General features: G+C 29.1%; 1 protein-coding gene across 1 annotated transcript; it reads left to right on the top strand.

Annotated features, from left to right (window-relative positions):
- The first annotated feature begins 1,264 nt into the window (after positions 1-1,264).
- On the top strand, positions 1,265-7,602 carry LOC102667045 (expansin-A13). The gene is made up of 2 exons (XM_006591248.4): positions 1,265-2,048; positions 7,026-7,602. The coding sequence occupies exons 1-2, from the start codon at positions 1,513-1,515 to the stop codon at positions 7,063-7,065; spliced, it is 576 nt and encodes a 191-aa protein (XP_006591311.1). The 5' UTR covers positions 1,265-1,512; the 3' UTR covers positions 7,066-7,602.
- Positions 7,603-18,692: the final 11,090 nt, after the last annotated feature.

Raw genomic sequence — 18,692 nt, forward strand, 5'->3', positions numbered from 1 at the left:
GAAGAGGAAAAATAAAAATTTTGTTAATTATACAAGATATTTATTTCATTAATTATAATATAATTAAATTTATTTATTTATTTTATTAATTATAATATATTTATAAATATTGATTTTTTATAAATAATTAATGCTAATCAATCATAATCATAATTCATGCTAATCAATCATAATTCCCTAAAAGATGATATAAATAATTTCAGAGTTAGCAATCATAATGTAGTTTTTGAAATTGCTAACTCTGAAATTATTTATATCCTCTTTTAGGGAATTATGATTGATTAGCATTAATTATTTATAATAAATCAATATTTATAAATATATTATAATTAATAAAATAAATAAATATATTTAATTATATTATAATTAATGAAATAAATATCTTTAAATATCTTATATAATTAACAAAAATTTTATTTTTCCTCTTCCGAATCAACTTGATCCGAAAGAGAAAAACCAAGCAAGAATAATTTTATCATTTTTTAGAATGCTGGGTGCACCTAGCAACACTCAAATTATTATAAGGTTGTAGGTTACATATGGTTGGCCTCCCAAGATATTTTAATTTTTTGGATAGAAAAGTGAATTTTGAGATTGCACAATGAGATTATTATACTTTTACGCTTTATTTCTACATTTCTTTTGCTTAACAGTTCCTACTTTTATGGGAGGGACACCAAGAAAGTCTATTGGCTTTTCACCCCCCTTTATGTATAAGAATTAAGAAAAGAACCAAGAACAAGTTCATGCTCACTGCTCACTCTGCTCAGTTAGCAGCAGCAAAATCCCAGTGGGAGGGGCATTCCACGTTGTGAAGAATCATCATGTTAGGATTAGTACCCCACTTGCCAAAAATTCAGTACAGAAAGTTCCCTCGCGAAGCGCACACACACATGAATGGTAACATTATTATTACTCTTTTCGAAAAAAGCATCTTCTAAATCCAGTAATCAAGATTATATTCATTTTTTAAATTCTAAAAAATTATAATTATTCCCTACTTATGGCGTAAAGTGTAAACTAAGATAGTCTTTTCAATTAGTATGAATTGTTTTAGTTTAACTAAACCTCTTGAGTTTAAATTTGAATCTAAATATACAATTATGTTAAATTCTTAAAAGAAAAACTTTATTATTCATAATAATTATATTTTATTCGAATATGATTTTATGCCTCCATTAGATAATACACCTAGTTTAGAAAGAAAAAAAAAACTAAGATAGTATTTGGTTGACAATCAATAATTAATGTATCAAAGTTATTAAAGCAAATTTTATGCTACATGTGTATAATTTATACATCATGGCATCTTCACTGATATTTATAGTCAGTAGCACGTGCAACATTTATAACAAGAAAGACGGTGAATGCTGTAAAAAAACACAATCAGAGACAAACAACTCAAGTGATAAAAACTACTAAAAAGTTAAGAAAAAAAGTGAAGATATGATTTTGCATCTGTCACTAATTACCATTTAGTTTGCTTGTAGAAACAACAACAAAGGCCAAACAATGTCACAACAAACACTAACACTAACGATTCTTCTATTTACACTCCTTAGTCTTACTTCTTCACCAGCCACTTGTTTATACTCTTCTCCTTCACCCCCCGCCGCGTCATTTTCCGAAACTACCCCCGATCCCGAACCTCGCGCCGAAGAATGGTTACCCGCCCAAGCAACTCACTACGCCGCCACCGACGCGGTCGGCGGCGCGTGCGGATACGGCGACCTCCTTAACGGCGGTTATGGCATGGCCACCGCCGCTCTCAGCGAGGCTCTCTTCGGGCGCGGCCAGATCTGCGGCGCCTGCTTCGAGCTCCGGTGCCGCGAGGAGGACTCCGACTTTGACCGGCGGTGGTGCATCTCCGGCACGACGGTGGCCGTCACCGCCACAAATTTCTGCGCCCCGAACTACGGCTCCGACGCGGAGAGCGTGGGAGGACATTGCAACCCTCCGAAGCAGCATTTCGTGGTTCCAATTGAAGCATTCGAGAAAATGGCAATCTGGAAAACTGGCACTGGCAACATGCCCGTGGAGTATCGCAGGTTCTCCTTCACGCACTCTTGGTGTTATCATATAGTCATATAGTAGTAGTACTTATTTTAATAATTAAAAAGATGAAAACTAGTTTATTACACTAATTTGTCATTAGTATTATCCCTTATTTGCACTAAGTTTAGTAGTACACTCTCCTTTACCCTGGATAAAACCCAATTACTTATCTCAATATTAAAAAAAAACAATTAATTTAGTTAATAATAATAAATTTGTTTTAATTTTATAACTTTTTTTAAAACTATCCTTATAATTAATACTCATCTATCTTTTAATTATTTATCGATACATTTTTTTCTTTAAATTAAGAATATTTTTAATATAAAAATAATTAATAAAAAACATAGTCTTATATACTAATTGACTTAAAAGCTATTCCTACTATTTTATTAGTTACGAAAGTAAAATTATTATCCTGAAAATAGAAAGAAATTAAGGACTTATTTACGTCTATTTTTATTTTTAACAATAAACTTGTTGTCTTGTTTTATTTTGCTTCTGTTTTTACTTTTCAAAATTGTTTCCCGTACCAATCTTTTAAAATAAAGTGAAAATTTTGGATTTAAAAGTAAAAATAATTTTTTTTTTTTTAAAAAAATATTAATTATTACGAAACATGTAAATTAATTAATAAAAAATTATTCTAATTTAATCAATAGTGTTTAAGTTTCAGTTTAACGAAAAAACCTAACACATCATTCTTAGACACAATCAATAAAATTATCAAAATACCAAGTAAAATTAAATTTGATAATATTTTTGTTTTATTTTATAATCTTCTTCCTAATTTTTTGCTAAATTGCATTGAAATTGAAGTATATAAAGGATTATAATTTGAATTTAGAAAATATAATTTAAATTTTAAAATAATATACTTTGATGGTGTAAAATTGTAGAGTATTTTATTTTAAATAATAACTTTATAATGTAAATAAAGCACGTTGATTTTAAACTAGAGTAAGACTTTGTTCCGTTGAATTTATAATTTTAATTTTTAGAACACAATTTTAATTAGGATTGATAAATATTACTGTAATATTAATATTTAATTTATTTTTAAAAGAAAGACATATTCAGTTTATACGATATATCAAAAGTTTAAAATTAAATCAAACTATAGTTATAATTAATAATTTTTAAAAAGAAAAATTATTAATAAAAATATAAAATTAAGAAAAAAAATCTTTAATGTGAAGTCGCATACTATTTAAGGTGTAGCACATTTTAGTTTTTAACTTTTTGTTTATAATTTTTTCTTTTTAAAAATTATTAATTAATTATAATTATAAATAGAATAAAGTGTTGCTTCGCTTTTTTATTCCTTTTATTCATTTCGCACTTCATAAAATCTAATTTCTATGAAAAGTTTTCGACTTGCCTTTAACATTAATAGAAAACATAAATATTATATATTAACAAAATAATTTTAAAGAAAGTTTTATTTCAATTTTTTTTCATTATAATTAATTTAATTAAATTGGCAGTTTAATTGTTTATATAATTTAAATTATGTATTCTTTTATCATGTTGCTTGTGTACGTGATTAAACTTTTTTCTTATCATAAAAAAGAAAATATTACTAATATACTTTATAAAATATTTTACATATTTTTATATTGGTAAATTTTTTTATAAAGGGCAAAATTTTGTAGGTTTTATTTTGTTATTTAAGAAATTTGGCTCATAATCTGTATCTTTAATTTAACAAAAAATCAGGAAGAAGATTAGAAAAAAAATAGAAAGAATATTAAATTTAATTTTACTTCACATTTTGATTATTTATTTATTTTATTTTATTAGCTGTAAAATTCTTATTGGTTGTATTAAGAATGATATGTTAGATTTCTGTTTACTTTTTAAGAGTTTCTCCGAGCATAACACATTGTCTCTGATAGAGGATTACGGGTCTTTAACAATAAAAAAAAGAAAAAAAGAAGAGTAAATGGGCTTTTATGTGATTTTCTATCATGGTTTATTTTTGGAGCATCTAACAGGTCTAGGGTGGGTCATGGAATCAAAGAAGTTATAACTTATAAGCAATCATGCAAGTTATTCTTTCTAGATGCTAAAATCTTTTGGAATGTTTTCCTACCTTTGATCAATTTTATGAAAATGTGGCTTCTATCACCACCCCATCATACTTATGTAATCGCATAGCTACAAGCAAGAAACATCTTACTATATATAAACTGATCAAAACTAAAAGGAATCAATGGTTCGAACTTTTCGAAGCTTTGATGAGATTCAATAAGCAACGCATTTAACAAAATATGGACCGCAACTTCGTAAACAACTCAGTTATAAATTAATTTGGTGGTGAGAGGGGAAGAAAAAGAAAAAAGTGTCTTGGGTTTGATTTCCCTACTAACAAAAGAAAAAACTAACAATTAATAATTAATATTTATTGATAAAAAAAAATTTGTAAACAACTCCATCATAATGCATGCCATCATCAGGACAATGACTCCAACAATTTGCAATTCCAACTCAGTGACCCTATATCTAACAGGATAAGTGGGTCTCCAAATGCCAAAACAAACCAATAGACACTCATAAATAGAAGATAAAAAAGGAACAAGTAAAAGAGAAAATAAACTGTGAATAGGATGTAGTAGAATCAGCCATCATTGGTACCTACATTGACGAGATCTGGTCTTACAACTTGTACATATAAGCCCCATTTTGGACTGACTTCATTCACATAAAGGTAGATTACTGCTTCATTCTAGATGTTAAAAGCTAAAATATACAACTATGAAGTTATTAGAAAGTACTCCAAAATTTTGATTCTTAGCATTTGTTTGGACTTTGGACAAAAGTAAAATATACATGTTTATCAACAATATTACAACAAATGAATGAAAAAAAAAGAAGGAAAATTAGGTATAATCCCCCAGTCCGTATATTTGTTTTTAAGTGTGATTCCAGCCCTAAATAAAAAGGCTTCTTAATTATTACTATTACTACAACAAATTTAATACCATCAAGGCTATTGCTTCCTGCACTTCTTTTTTGCTTTTCGTAATGGTCAATCCGAAATATAAAATTACATTTCAGAATATATATATATATTTTTTTACTTTCAGAATGACCAATCGGAAGGTAAAACAATATTCTGAAAAGAGTACAGGAAGTAACTTAGGAAAGTGCAGGAAGCCACAACATAGCATCAAGTGTTGCCCCTCGCCATCCTAATATTTTTGCCAATTTATGTAAGGTCATGGCTCATGACTTTTGTTTTGCATCCTTGAAATGGATTAAAGAAAAAAGCCCAAAGGCGTATAAAACATGCTAAAAACTACCAGCCCAAAACCTAATGGCTCAACAGTAATGAAAGAATATACCAACTTACTGTCAGGCATTTGAACTTTGTAAACCCTTATTTGTATCTTGCACCTCCCATTGTATTTCGGAATATAATGGGAGGTGTTTGATACAATATTGGGACTGCAGGAAACAAATGCCTTACTTACTATCACCAATCGTGGTGGGCTTTGGTTCCCGGCGGGCTTAGAACTAGGCTTACTCACTTAAACGCTTTATGACGGGCTTAAACACAAAGCAGATGGATTTCAATTGGGTTACAAGTTACAACCAATATCTTCAAGACCAAATTAGTCAACCACCAAGAAAAGGTAACTACAAGACCTAAAAGAGAGAAGGAAACAGAATGAGAAAACTTTGGCAAACACTTCGGGTATCACAAGAAAACAAAGCAGAAACTAACACTGTAATAAGTTCAACAGTAGTTGATTTTTTTAAAGTTTGAATTGAAACTTTTGATGTAGTAAGAGTCAGATATATTATTTGACTCAATGCACATTGCTAAGCAGACAGGTTGTTACAAATTTGATAGTTAAATTAGATATAGACACATGATGGTACCAACGTTTTGATTTTATTTTATTTTTTTGTATTTTTCTCTTATCTAATATATATGCTGGACAGATTTCGTTATTGTTGTTTTGGAATATATAGATTTTGATAAAAGAATATGAAATGTATGATACTTATCTAAATTGATGTTTGACATAAATGTTATTAGAGTAGCTCATATATGTTCATCTCTTAAAGGACATACATTAGAATATTTAAACGAATGAAAACTAAAAGGTTAATTCATATGAACACAACTTAAGCAAAAAACTGAGTTAAGAACACGAAATTGAAGTTTAAACTGACTTGAGAGTTAAGATAGTAACACTGCAACTTGTGTTTTAATTTTTATATATTATATATAAATTTTAAAATAAAATATAATGCCTTTTGAGTTTTGGATTGAATGGTAAGGAATTCAAATTTCATCAAGTAGTATCTTAATTTGAAGTCTTCTAAAACAAACAAAGGCATGTATCTTGAGTGGGCTCAGTTCACTTGAGTTGGACATTTTTTTTTTGTAATACCACTATAATATGAGTATAAACGTTTGGCATGCATCTTCATGAAAAAAATTAAAACTTATTTTCAGTACCACGGATTCTTTTCATCAACCTCTGCAATTTTTAGCAACCAACAACATTATAATATGCATAAATAGTGTATGCACTCACCAAGTAAAATATTTTTATATTCTTATTCAATCACAAAATATTATGTTAGTATGAATGATAAATTTATTAATTTTTATTTTTATTAATTATCTTAAAAAGTCATATCAACCATAATTTTTGAATGTTTAACCGTAGGAATTTTTTTACAAAGAAATTAAGACTCTTGTAATATATGTTGGAGTTGAAAACCATCATGTATATTTTAACATAATTGGTGGTCTTCAGTTCTAGTAGTAATTGACTCAAACATGATTGCATAACTGCCCCCCTATTATTAGTATCTTGCTTGGTTTAAGCAAGATTGCTTCCAATGGAAAATAGGTTTAAAAAAAGATGCTGGACTTGAATTTGTTTACATTTACAGTCCTTTAAGTAATTGATCAACAAAATAGATATTTTATTTATTTATTTTTTCAGGTTATCCAATGGATCGATTTGCATATGTGCTGCCAACTAATGAACCTTTAAACTTGGAAACAAATAAACCAAACGGTTAAGGAAATAGCAAATGATGAAGAATTTGAATGGATTTTTAGTCTTTTTTGCTTTTGAAAAGAAGGAAATAAGCTAGGTGCAGGGAAAAAGCTAAGAAAAGCATAGAAAATTAAATGGTCCATAGGGTGATATCATATCATGTCTGGCTGCAGCAGACAAGTCCAATGAAATGGAACCCACCAAGGACTTGGCTTGAGAACTGACAAGGGGATCGATCACACAACCCTGCATGCAGTAAAGTACAAAGTGCCATATGGTGGAGGCTTATAAGCAGCTTTGTAGCATGTCCCTGACTATCTTATAGTTGTGACAAGCTATTAATGTCTTGTAACATCTTCCAAAATCATGTGGTAGTCTACACTATAGATTATCATTACATGTGTTCATGGTATGAAATTGCCCTTTGAGGGCCATTGAAATTGAAAACATATCCACATGCCCTTTAGATTAGATAAGTATCTTATTTCAACATGTCATTCTCAACAAATGTTCTTTACAATGTGGCCATTCACATGGTCCATATTATTATTAACTTGGAAATCTAGGGAAATTTGGTGATCTAATTAATTAATTTGCTTAGCTCTAATGCTTCCTTCCATCCCTTTCAAAGTGCTTTTGTTGAAACCAATTTCATAGGCTATGCACAATAGATGGTGAAAGGTTGAAAAAAAAAAACAACAACCACAATGGCAGTGAGCAATAAGCATTCGTGTGATTGCCCTTGACGCTTCTTCTGTTTTTGTTAGGCAGTGTTGGCAGATTTTTCTTGGCGCTTCATCATTGACAAGTGACAACAATAAAAAGATTTCAACTTTTGTTGTGACCAGTCAATACTACTTTAGCACATAATGTCATCAACAACCATGGACTGAAGTAACATGTCATATATTGTAATATAATAGACATAGGCATAAGGTTAAGAAAGATTAACTAATTATTGGTTAGATGAAGTGAGGTTCTTATTAAAAGTTGGGGATAAGTTTGATTTGTTAAGAATTAATTGAATCTTAAGCAATGGATCAATGTAAGGACAAGGATAAGCACAGACGTTAATCCACTAGATGTTATAATTAAGACTAATCCATGAAAAGTTTTAGACTTGGTACTTTTATAGTGTCCAAAACAAAAGCATGCATGATATCTTATCAGTGCATATATCCATTCTATTTTAGTGGGTATGCTGGCCTCAGAGGAAACACTTTTGATTAACGAGTCAAACCACTCCTTTGTAGTTAGTACCATTAATGATTAGCATAATTATATCCAAATTCAATTGCATATATAGTTGCACTGTTCCAATTATTTCAAGGTAGTTTCCATTCGCTTTCAGATTTTCGAATAATTTCCCCCCTGCCAAACTTATCTCCAATGAAAGGTCCTATTCATCTACCTAATTGATTTTGAGCATTGTAGTCGTTTTCTTCTCCATCTGAATTAGTGAGCAACTAATGGATTTTGAACCTTTCATCTTGTTTTATAGTGTATATCAATAATTAGGATATAAAGTCTTGAATGTAGGGGCTACTGAAACCGAAACCTCCCTAGCTCCTTATTTTGTTTTATACATATTTATTTATTTACTTTATGCCCTCATGACAGCTGGTCCAAAACATATGGTCTATAAATTATTTTTTTTAATCAAATATCTCTCCGTCAAAAATTAATGATTAATCCCTCAATGTACTAAAATCCATTTAAGGGATTAATCTCTTTTAATAAATATTTTTTCATACAGATATATATAATTAAATTATCTATCAACATATCAAAACATATGATTAGATTGGTTAGAACATCCTACTTAGCACAAGGAAAGAAAAATCAACAACAAATAGAACAAGAAGATATATATGTGTAGCAATGCACAGACCTCTTTTACATTCACACGCACATGGATAGAGGGGTTGTTTGTGACCGACAAAATCCCAAATGAGGATTTTTAATTTATGAAGGGAAAATGGGTTTGTCAATTCATGAAAGATCCCTAAGTTGGATTTATGGTGGAGCTCGTGATCCAAGTAATCACTGCGATGTCTTGAATTGCTTGTTATGTTTACCAACAAAGACACATAAAACAGTCCACCCTAAGAGGACACATATATATCTTCTTGTTCTATTTGTTGTTGATTTTTCTTTCCTTGTGCTAAGTAGGATGTTCTAACCAATCTAATCATATGTTTTGATATGTTGATAGATAATTTAATTATATATATCTGTATGAAAAAATATTTATTAAAAGAGATTAATCCCAAATGAGGATTTTTAATTTATGAAGGGAAAATGGGTTTGTCAATTCATGAAAGATCCCTAAGTTGGATTTATGGTGGAGCTCGTGATCCAAGTAATCACTGCGATGTCTTGAATTGCTTGTTATGTTTACCAACAAAGACACATAAAACAGTCCACCCTAAGAGGACACATGACAAGAAGACAACAAGGGCACGTGCTTGCCTATCACTTACATGTCCATTTTTGGTCACGTTAACAAAATTTTAAGACCATTCCATGATGTCCCCCTCAGACAGAGTGACCCATCTCCTTTTATGCATTTGTTTGACATAACTTCCCCCCTCCCCAATTGCATTCTCTTAAAAAATCTATATTGCATGGGATTCAAGTTGGATCCACTTGCACTATCTAATAAGCATGTAAGGTTTTGATCGTAATTGTTTGTGACCGTGACATTATAGTTTTCAGAATTACCTTATCACATATTAATTTTATTCCTGTTGTGACAACTTACATCGCCAGCTATTTCACAGCTACTACCTCGAGTTAAAACTTGTAATATGTTTCTTTGGGGACTTCATTAGATTCTCGTTCAACAATTTTGCTATTCTGTCACATGTTTTAATACAAATGGACACTATTGGTATGCTAGTTTAGACAAAAAAGTAGAAAGAAAGAAAGTTATATATATATATATATATATATATATATATATATATATATATATATATATATATATATATATATAAAAAGAGATCAGGAAAAAAAATGAGATGATTTTTTAAGTTGATTGGTAACTAGGAATGAAAATGAAATAAAAGCAAGTTAAAATTTTTCTCTTCTCTTGTTTATCTATGTAGAAAGGAGAAGGAAAAAAATAAACATGGGTATAAAATGACATGAATATTCCTTATAAAAAAATAAGTTTAATTGTGTCATTTATATAAAAAGAGTCCATTTCTCCATCTTTCCAAATTTGAAAAGAATGCATATTTTTTTTTATATGGAACTCACATAATTTCTTCCTAAAGAAGAGAAAAGAAGCTACCATTTTTTCACCTCTCTTCTTTCTTTTATAATTCTACCCAACCACACATAATGTAAGAGAGTCATGAATACTGCTTTCAACTCTCGGTTGTTTGTCCTTAATATTCGGTGTACGTAGGTTGTGCTGTAGGTACAAAAGTTAGGAACAGTGTCTTAAGTATTTTGATGTTATTCTCAAATAAAAACCGAAATTTTATCTTAATAATTAATACCAATCTCTTACGTCAATTAATATTAAGCATGCAAATGATTGAGATGAAACTTTATTTTAGTGAGAGATTAATAATACAAAGACCAACAAAATTATTACACATGAGTAATGAGTTTTGTTCATACTGTAGTCTTTTTAAATGTCATGTAGAATAGATACTATTGATGAAGATTAGAAGACCTAGCCGTTGGAGGGTTGGTAATGGTTAAAACAGGGTTTAACCGCCTATGCCCTAGGTTGAAAAGGAGGACATGTCTAATCGTTAAAAAGAGTATTGTCCAATTCATAAGTCAGCCTTGCATTGAGTTGACAATATTCTTGTGGACTCTTTAGCAAAAACAGTTGGAGAAGAATTATAAATAAATGTAGAAATAAAACTTTATTTTTATTTTTATTATTAAAAGAAAGAAGAGGCTATATATGGAACTTTGTCTAGTGTGGGATGATAGAATACTGAATTTGAAAGGAAAGACATGGACATTTATAAAGCTGCTCCACTAACAGCACAAATACTGTCTATTCCAGCTAATTCTTAATATAGGTACATAATACAGTTACCAATATGTCTTGTTCTAAAGTTGTTTCATTGTGTTATTTTATATGGGTTCAATTAATTGCAGGAAAGTGATATTCAATTATTACAAATGTTTTTGTGGATGGAAAAATAAAGTTAGAATAGAAGATCTTATTAAGGATGATTAAACAATTTTTTTTTGACAAAAATTGTTAAAAAATCAATAAATATTTTGCAATTAAATGTCTGTTTTTTTTTATTTATAAAATTCAAATTCTATAAATCAAGAAAATTTAGTTCTTTAAGAAAATGTTGTTTGATACTTTGATTTGATTAGAAAAAAAAATTGTACACTTTTTTCCGAAAGATATTCAGATAATGGAATTTTTCTCTCTCCAGAAAATACAAATACAATCACAATGTGAAGTTATATCAATCATATCGACGATATAAAATGATAAGAAGTATGCTAAAGGTCAATCTGTAAATATTCTAGCAACCTAACAAATTGTACAAATAGAATAATTATAATATTCACATAAATTTTGCTACATAACTCACGCACTTTTATTATCATGATGTTTTTCCAGTGTCTTTTATCATTCGATATTATTAAATGATGGGTCATATATTTTTTTTAGAGAAAAAGTTTTATATACTTTAAAATCATTTCATCATAACTTATTATATATAATTAATTTATTAATTTTTAAAATAATTATTTTAAAATAATTGAAATGATAATTTGTAATTAAATAATATTATAAAATAATACATAAACATTAAGTTCTATCTTTTATCCATAAAAATTTACTATGGAATTTATAATATTCATATATTATACTCAATTGACTAACTGAATTAGACCACTGGTGTAATGATGAAGCATATGAATTATGTAAATAAGAAATGCATTCCGCGTTCCAAGTGTTTGAGTAATATTGTGTTTAGTAATTGGTAAATTGCGAAAGAAGAAACAGAGAAATAAGTGGGAAGAAAAAATGTTAAATTCCTTTTTTTAGTGTTTGATTATATGGAGAGAAAATAGAAAGAAAAATACACATTAATAGTATGTTTAGTTTTGGAATAAAAGGTCAAAGGAAAAAAAAATGATTTTACACATTATTTGGTTGGAAAGAAAGTAAAAAGAAAAAAAGTTAAAATTTATAGAGAAAAATATAAGCTAATAATAAAAAAATATTTATGATATTTTAAAAGTAAGTTGAGAAAAAAACAATTTTATTTGAATAAAAAAGTGAAATTACTTTTAAAATGTAAATGAAATAATCATAAACTATATTAGAGGTGCCTTTTAAAGTTTTTTTTAAAAGGCTTGTTTGTACAAACTTCTCTATAACCACATATAAGATAAGAAAAAAAAATAAAGAAGAAGAATAAAATAAATCTCTCTAAGCTAAAATTAATTTTTGTTTAAATTAATTTGTACGAACTATTTTATATTAATGTCTTCAAAAGTTAATATCATTTTATGCATAAATTAATTTTAGGTTATAAAAAGAATCATTATCTTATTTATTCTCCTATAATTATTCGAGCAATACCAAAGTCAACAAAATTCACATATCTAGAAATTTCATGTAGATTGAAATGTACATATAAACAAAATTTCTAAAGTCAGATATCAGACTGATTAGTTCAACCGATAATCAATAGGTGGTCGGTCTAAAAATATTAAAAAATTGGAGCCTCTTAAAACTAGTGAGAACCAATCAAACAAATAGAAAATCGGTCAAAATTGGTGTTGAACAAGTATAGGGAATTAGGGTTGTACTGGTCTTTTTAATTCTAATTTTAAATTTTATTATTTAATTTAACTTTTAAGATAAATAAAAATACATTTTTAAATATTTTACATAAATATAAACTATTATTAATTTTTATCTTATGAAAAATATAATTTAATCATTTATATTAATTTATAATATTTTAGATCCTATTTTGTAAAATATATATTATTTTATTTAAAAATATTATGTATAATATATAGAGAGAGAAAGAATGAATTTACTTACTCTAATACCAAGCCCCAAAGCAACCAAAAAAACTAGAAACATTTAGGGAAACTAGTTGCTGAACAATCAACAGCTACGTGAACAGAGATGAAAGAGGAGACCCAGTCAAAGACTCTAGGAGCATCCAAGAACAGAGATGAAAGAGGTGACTAAAGATGTGCTTCCACTTAGCACACTTCACTCCCTCTCAACCTTAATTCCACCCACTTCAACTTAAATTTCCTCTACCAAAAAACAATACCTAAACGCACTGTGCAAATTGATTCTCTGCAATACTATCGATGCCATTTCTATTTTACCTTAAACCAAACTGACACTTAACCAATCACCTACTCGTCTGTGCAAATGTCCACGTTTTACTTTAGAGCACTTGCGTGCAAGGAAGAAACAATGATCGTGTAATGCCCTAAAAATATACTTGTTGTATAGTGAATTAATTGTAGAACTCAGTCTCATGGTTGTGATATATAAGAGCACAAAGAAAACAAGCATGAAGCGTATAGTAGATGCATGCACTATTATCATTTAGAGAAATAATTAAATAAATACTCCAATCTAAATTAAGAAAACAATATAATTAAATATTAAAGATGTATAATTTCTTGAAGGGTTCAAGCACCAGCCCAAAAATCCATTTTTAGCTTAAAAGTTTAATGTTAAAACAAGAATAACTTAAAAAAAACAAAAATAATGACGGTTCAATATACAAAATGAAATACATTGATTTTACCCCAAAAAAAGATTCCAAGTGAACAACACCTAACTTCGTGATGCAATAAATGAGATTTTATCTATTAAGCTCCGGTGTAGTTTGGTCTCTAAGTTTAAAGTTTTGTCAAGGCCAGATCAACTCCAACTTTAAATATACATACGAGTCAAAAGCTAGGCCTTTATAAAAATTAAAATTGATCGAAGTAATGTTTTTTTTTTTTTTTTGTGGGGAACAAATTGAAGTAATGTTTATACATTTTATGTATGATACCATCTCACTCATGTGTAAGAATTTAATCATCATGCATTAACATTAATATTTTTTTACGATATTATTTAATCACAAATTATTATTGATATGATTTTTTTTTAATTACAAATTTTTTGGGTGATAACCTTTGATGGTATATGTTCAACACTAGTTTATGGGATGAAATATTTGAGCAAAATATTTATAATATGCATGAGTCAAATCTTTAGAGTGTACTTACAAAGATTTTGACACTCAAGTATTTGCATATCGAGATTAAGAGCCTAAGAATTGACTAGGATACTTAAACCAAAGTAAAAAAAAAAAAGGCATATCTACATTTCTCTAATATATAAATAATCGTGACCTACCTATATGTTTGACACATATTTAATAGTATAAAACAAAGCATTTATCAACAAAGTAAAAAAAAATATGATTAAATTTGAATTGAATTTAATTAAATATACTATAATGATGGAACCTAACTTTTGGATCCAATTTATAGCTTCATCAAACTGTGGTACCAATTTGGGGCTCTATAAAACTGGGGAAAATAAAAAAGAAAAGGCGAAATTAGTAAAGGAGATGGAAAGAATAACGCTACAGTCTTAGTCTTGGGAGATTGATAAGTTGAGTATAATTCGCCTCAAAAAATAGAATTCTTGGATAAGAACCTAAGGTTTCACACAAGAATCAAGAGATACACCCTGTCAACTGATATGAAATTTCATCAAATCTGCCAACAAAGTGTAAATGTTTAAGGAGTCTACTTATAACTCTTACTAATAATCCTAAATTAGGACAAAGGCTCAATGACTAATCTACTAATTAAAAGACTTAAAAATAATAAAAAAAAGATAACAGTCCATTACAAGTTCAAAAATAGGTCCAAAAATATAATTAAAAGCGAAAATAAATCTTATTCTAAAACTTTGCTAAAATATATGAGCTTCGTTTCTTCTTCTCTTTCCTCCATGAGAGAATTTAGTCTCTCGCCAAATTCTTCTTAAAATCTCTTACTCCTTGCTCAAGTAATTGGTTCATCCATGTTGAGCTCACCTAAGCCAGATAATCAATAGGTGGTCGGTCTAAAAATATTAAAAAATTGGAGCCTCTTAAAACTAGTGAGAACCAATCAAACAAATAGAAAATCGGTCAAAATTGGTGTTGAACAAGTATAGGGAATTAGGGTTGTACTGGTCTTTTTAATTCTAATTTTAAATTTTATTATTTAATTTAACTTTTAAGATAAATAAAAATACATTTTTAAATATTTTACATAAATATAAACTATTATTAATTTTTATCTTATGAAAAATATAATTTAATCATTTATATTAATTTATAATATTTTAGATCCTATTTTGTAAAATATATATTATTTTATTTAAAATATTATGTATAATATATAGAGAGAGAAAGAATGAATTTACTTACTCTAATACCAAGCCCCAAAGCAACCAAAAAAACTAGAAACATTTAGGGAAACTAGTTGCTGAACAATCAACAGCTACGTGAACAGAGATGAAAGAGGAGACCCAGTCAAAGACTCTAGGAGCATCCAAGAACAGAGATGAAAGAGGTGACTAAAGATGTGCTTCCACTTAGCACACTTCACTCCCTCTCAACCTTAATTCCACCCACTTCAACTTAAATTTCCTCTACCAAAAAACAATACCTAAACGCACTGTGCAAATTGATTCTCTGCAATACTATCGATGCCATTTCTATTTTACCTTAAACCAAACTGACACTTAACCAATCACCTACTCGTCTGTGCAAATGGTCCACGTTTTACTTTAGAGCACTTGCGTGCAAGGAAGAAACAATGATCGTGTAATGCCCTAAAAATATACTTGTTGTATAGTGAATTAATTGTAGAACTCAGTCTCATGGTTGTGATATATAAGAGCACAAAGAAAACAAGCATGAAGCGTATAGTAGATGCATGCACTATTATCATTTAGAGAAATAATTAAATAAATACTCCAATCTAAATTAAGAAAACAATATAATTAAATATTAAAGATGTATAATTTCTTGAAGGGTTCAAGCACCAGCCCAAAAATCCATTTTTAGCTTAAAAGTTTAATGTTAAAACAAGAATAACTTAAAAAAAACAAAAATAATGACGGTTCAATATACAAAATGAAATACATTGATTTTACCCCAAAAAAAGATTCCAAGTGAACAACACCTAACTTCGTGATGCAATAAATGAGATTTTATCTATTAAGCTCCGGTGTAGTTTGGTCTCTAAGTTTAAAGTTTTGTCAAGGCCAGATCAACTCCAACTTTAAATATACATACGAGTCAAAAGCTAGGCCTTTATAAAAATTAAAATTGATCGAAGTAATGTTTTTTTTTTTTTTTGTGGGGGAACAAATTGAAGTAATGTTTATACATTTTATGTATGATACCATCTCACTCATGTGTAAGAATTTAATCATCATGCATTAACATTAATATTTTTTTACGATATTATTTAATCACAAATTATTATTGATATGATTTTTTTTTAATTACAAATTTTTTGGGTGATAACCTTTGATGGTATATGTTCAACACTAGTTTATGGGATGAAATATTTGAGCAAAATATTTATAATATGCATGAGTCAAATCTTTAGAGTGTACTTACAAAGATTTTGACACTCAAGTATTTGCATATCGAGATTAAGAGCCTAAGAATTGACTAGGATACTTAAACCAAAGTAAAAAAAAAAAAGGCATATCTACATTTCTCTAATATATAAATAATCGTGACCTACCTATATGTTTGACACATATTTAATAGTATAAAACAAAGCATTTATCAACAAAGTAAAAAAAATATGATTAAATTTGAATTGAATTTAATTAAATATACTATAATGATGGAACCTAACTTTTGGATCCAATTTATAGCTTCATCAAACTGTGGTACCAATTTGGGGCTCTATAAAACTGGGGAAAATAAAAAGAAAAGGCGAAATTAGTAAAGGAGATGGAAAGAATAACGCTACAGTCTTAGTCTTGGGAGATTGATAAGTTGAGTATAATTCGCCTCAAAAAATAGAATTCTTGGATAAGAACCTAAGGTTTCACACAAGAATCAAGAGATACACCCTGTCAACTGATATGAAATTTCATCAAATCTGCCAACAAAGTGTAAATGTTTAAGGAGTCTACTTATAACTCTTACTAATAATCCTAAATTAGGACAAAGGCTCAATGACTAATCTACTAATTAAAAGACTTAAAAATAATAAAAAAAAGATAACAGTCCATTACAAGTTCAAAAATAGGTCCAAAAATATAATTAAAAGCGAAAATAAATCTTATTCTAAAACTTTGCTAAAATATATGAGCTTCGTTTCTTCTTCTCTTTCCTCCATGAGAGAATTTAGTCTCTCGCCAAATTCTTCTTAAAATCTCTTACTCCTTGCTCAAGTAATTGGTTCATCCATGTTGAGCTCACCTAAGCCAAACTCATGTTGAGCCCATCCATGTTGAGCTTCGCTTCTTCTTCTTTATCCCTCTCAAAGGAGGTAACCCATGAGGGGTGTCTTTGGGAAAGACATCCCCAAACTCCTCCAATAATTCTTCAACACATATAGGCAAAGAACTAGCAATAGAAGACAAACAATAATCATGAGGCATCAATGCATACATAGGTTTCCTAGCTAGCATCACTCTCTTCACCTCTTTTTTTTCCTCATGAACAAGCTCAAGCTTTGTATTTTTGTCTCTTGATTTTCATCTTTTTTTTTTCAGTTTCACTTTTTTTTTATCTCCACTCTTTTCTTTCTTTTCTCTCTTTTTGTGTTTCTCTCTCTTTTCATCAATTTTATTTTTCTCTTTTTTTGTCTCTTGTTCTCTTTTCACTCTCATTTTTATTTGATCTTCACAAACCTCACTTGGAGACAAAGGTTTAAGGGTAACCTTTTTCCCTTTATGTACAAATGAAAATTTGTTTATGACACCATTGTGGACAACATCCCTATCATACTGTCAAGACTTTCCAAGTAAGAGATGGCTAGCCTCCATAGGGACTACATCAAATAGTATCTCATCAACATATTTTCTAATGGAAAAGCATATCAAAACTTGTCTATCTACAACTAGCTCCCCATTCTCACTCAACCATTGTAGTTTGTAAGGCCTAGGGTGAGGGGAAGTTTTCAAGGCAAGCTTTTCAATCAATCTTTGGCTAGCTACATTAGTGCAACTACCCTATCAATAATCAAAGAGCATATTTTCCCATGACCATGCACCTAGTATGAAAAATATTCTCCTTTAAGTTTCATCTCTATACTTACACACACTCCCCATTAACCTCCTAACCATCAAAAGATCATCTTCCAGGGGTTGTACATCACATTCACTTTCACTCTCACTAGAAGAGCTAGAAGAAGATGCAGTAGTGATATCCCCATTACCCAACACAACCATAGTCCTTTTGTTAGGACATTGGGAGACAATATGACCATTTCCCAAACACTTAAAACATTTAATAGAACTCGCCTTTGAAGAAGTGAGAGTAGGGTTAGAATTATTTTTACCAAGGACAACACCTTTTTCATGAGATTTGAATGAAGATCCTTCCTCTT

Source organism: Glycine max, chromosome 11, assembly GCF_000004515.6.
Source record: "Glycine max cultivar Williams 82 chromosome 11, Glycine_max_v4.0, whole genome shotgun sequence".
Classification (NCBI taxonomy): Eukaryota; Viridiplantae; Streptophyta; class Magnoliopsida; order Fabales; family Fabaceae; genus Glycine; species Glycine max.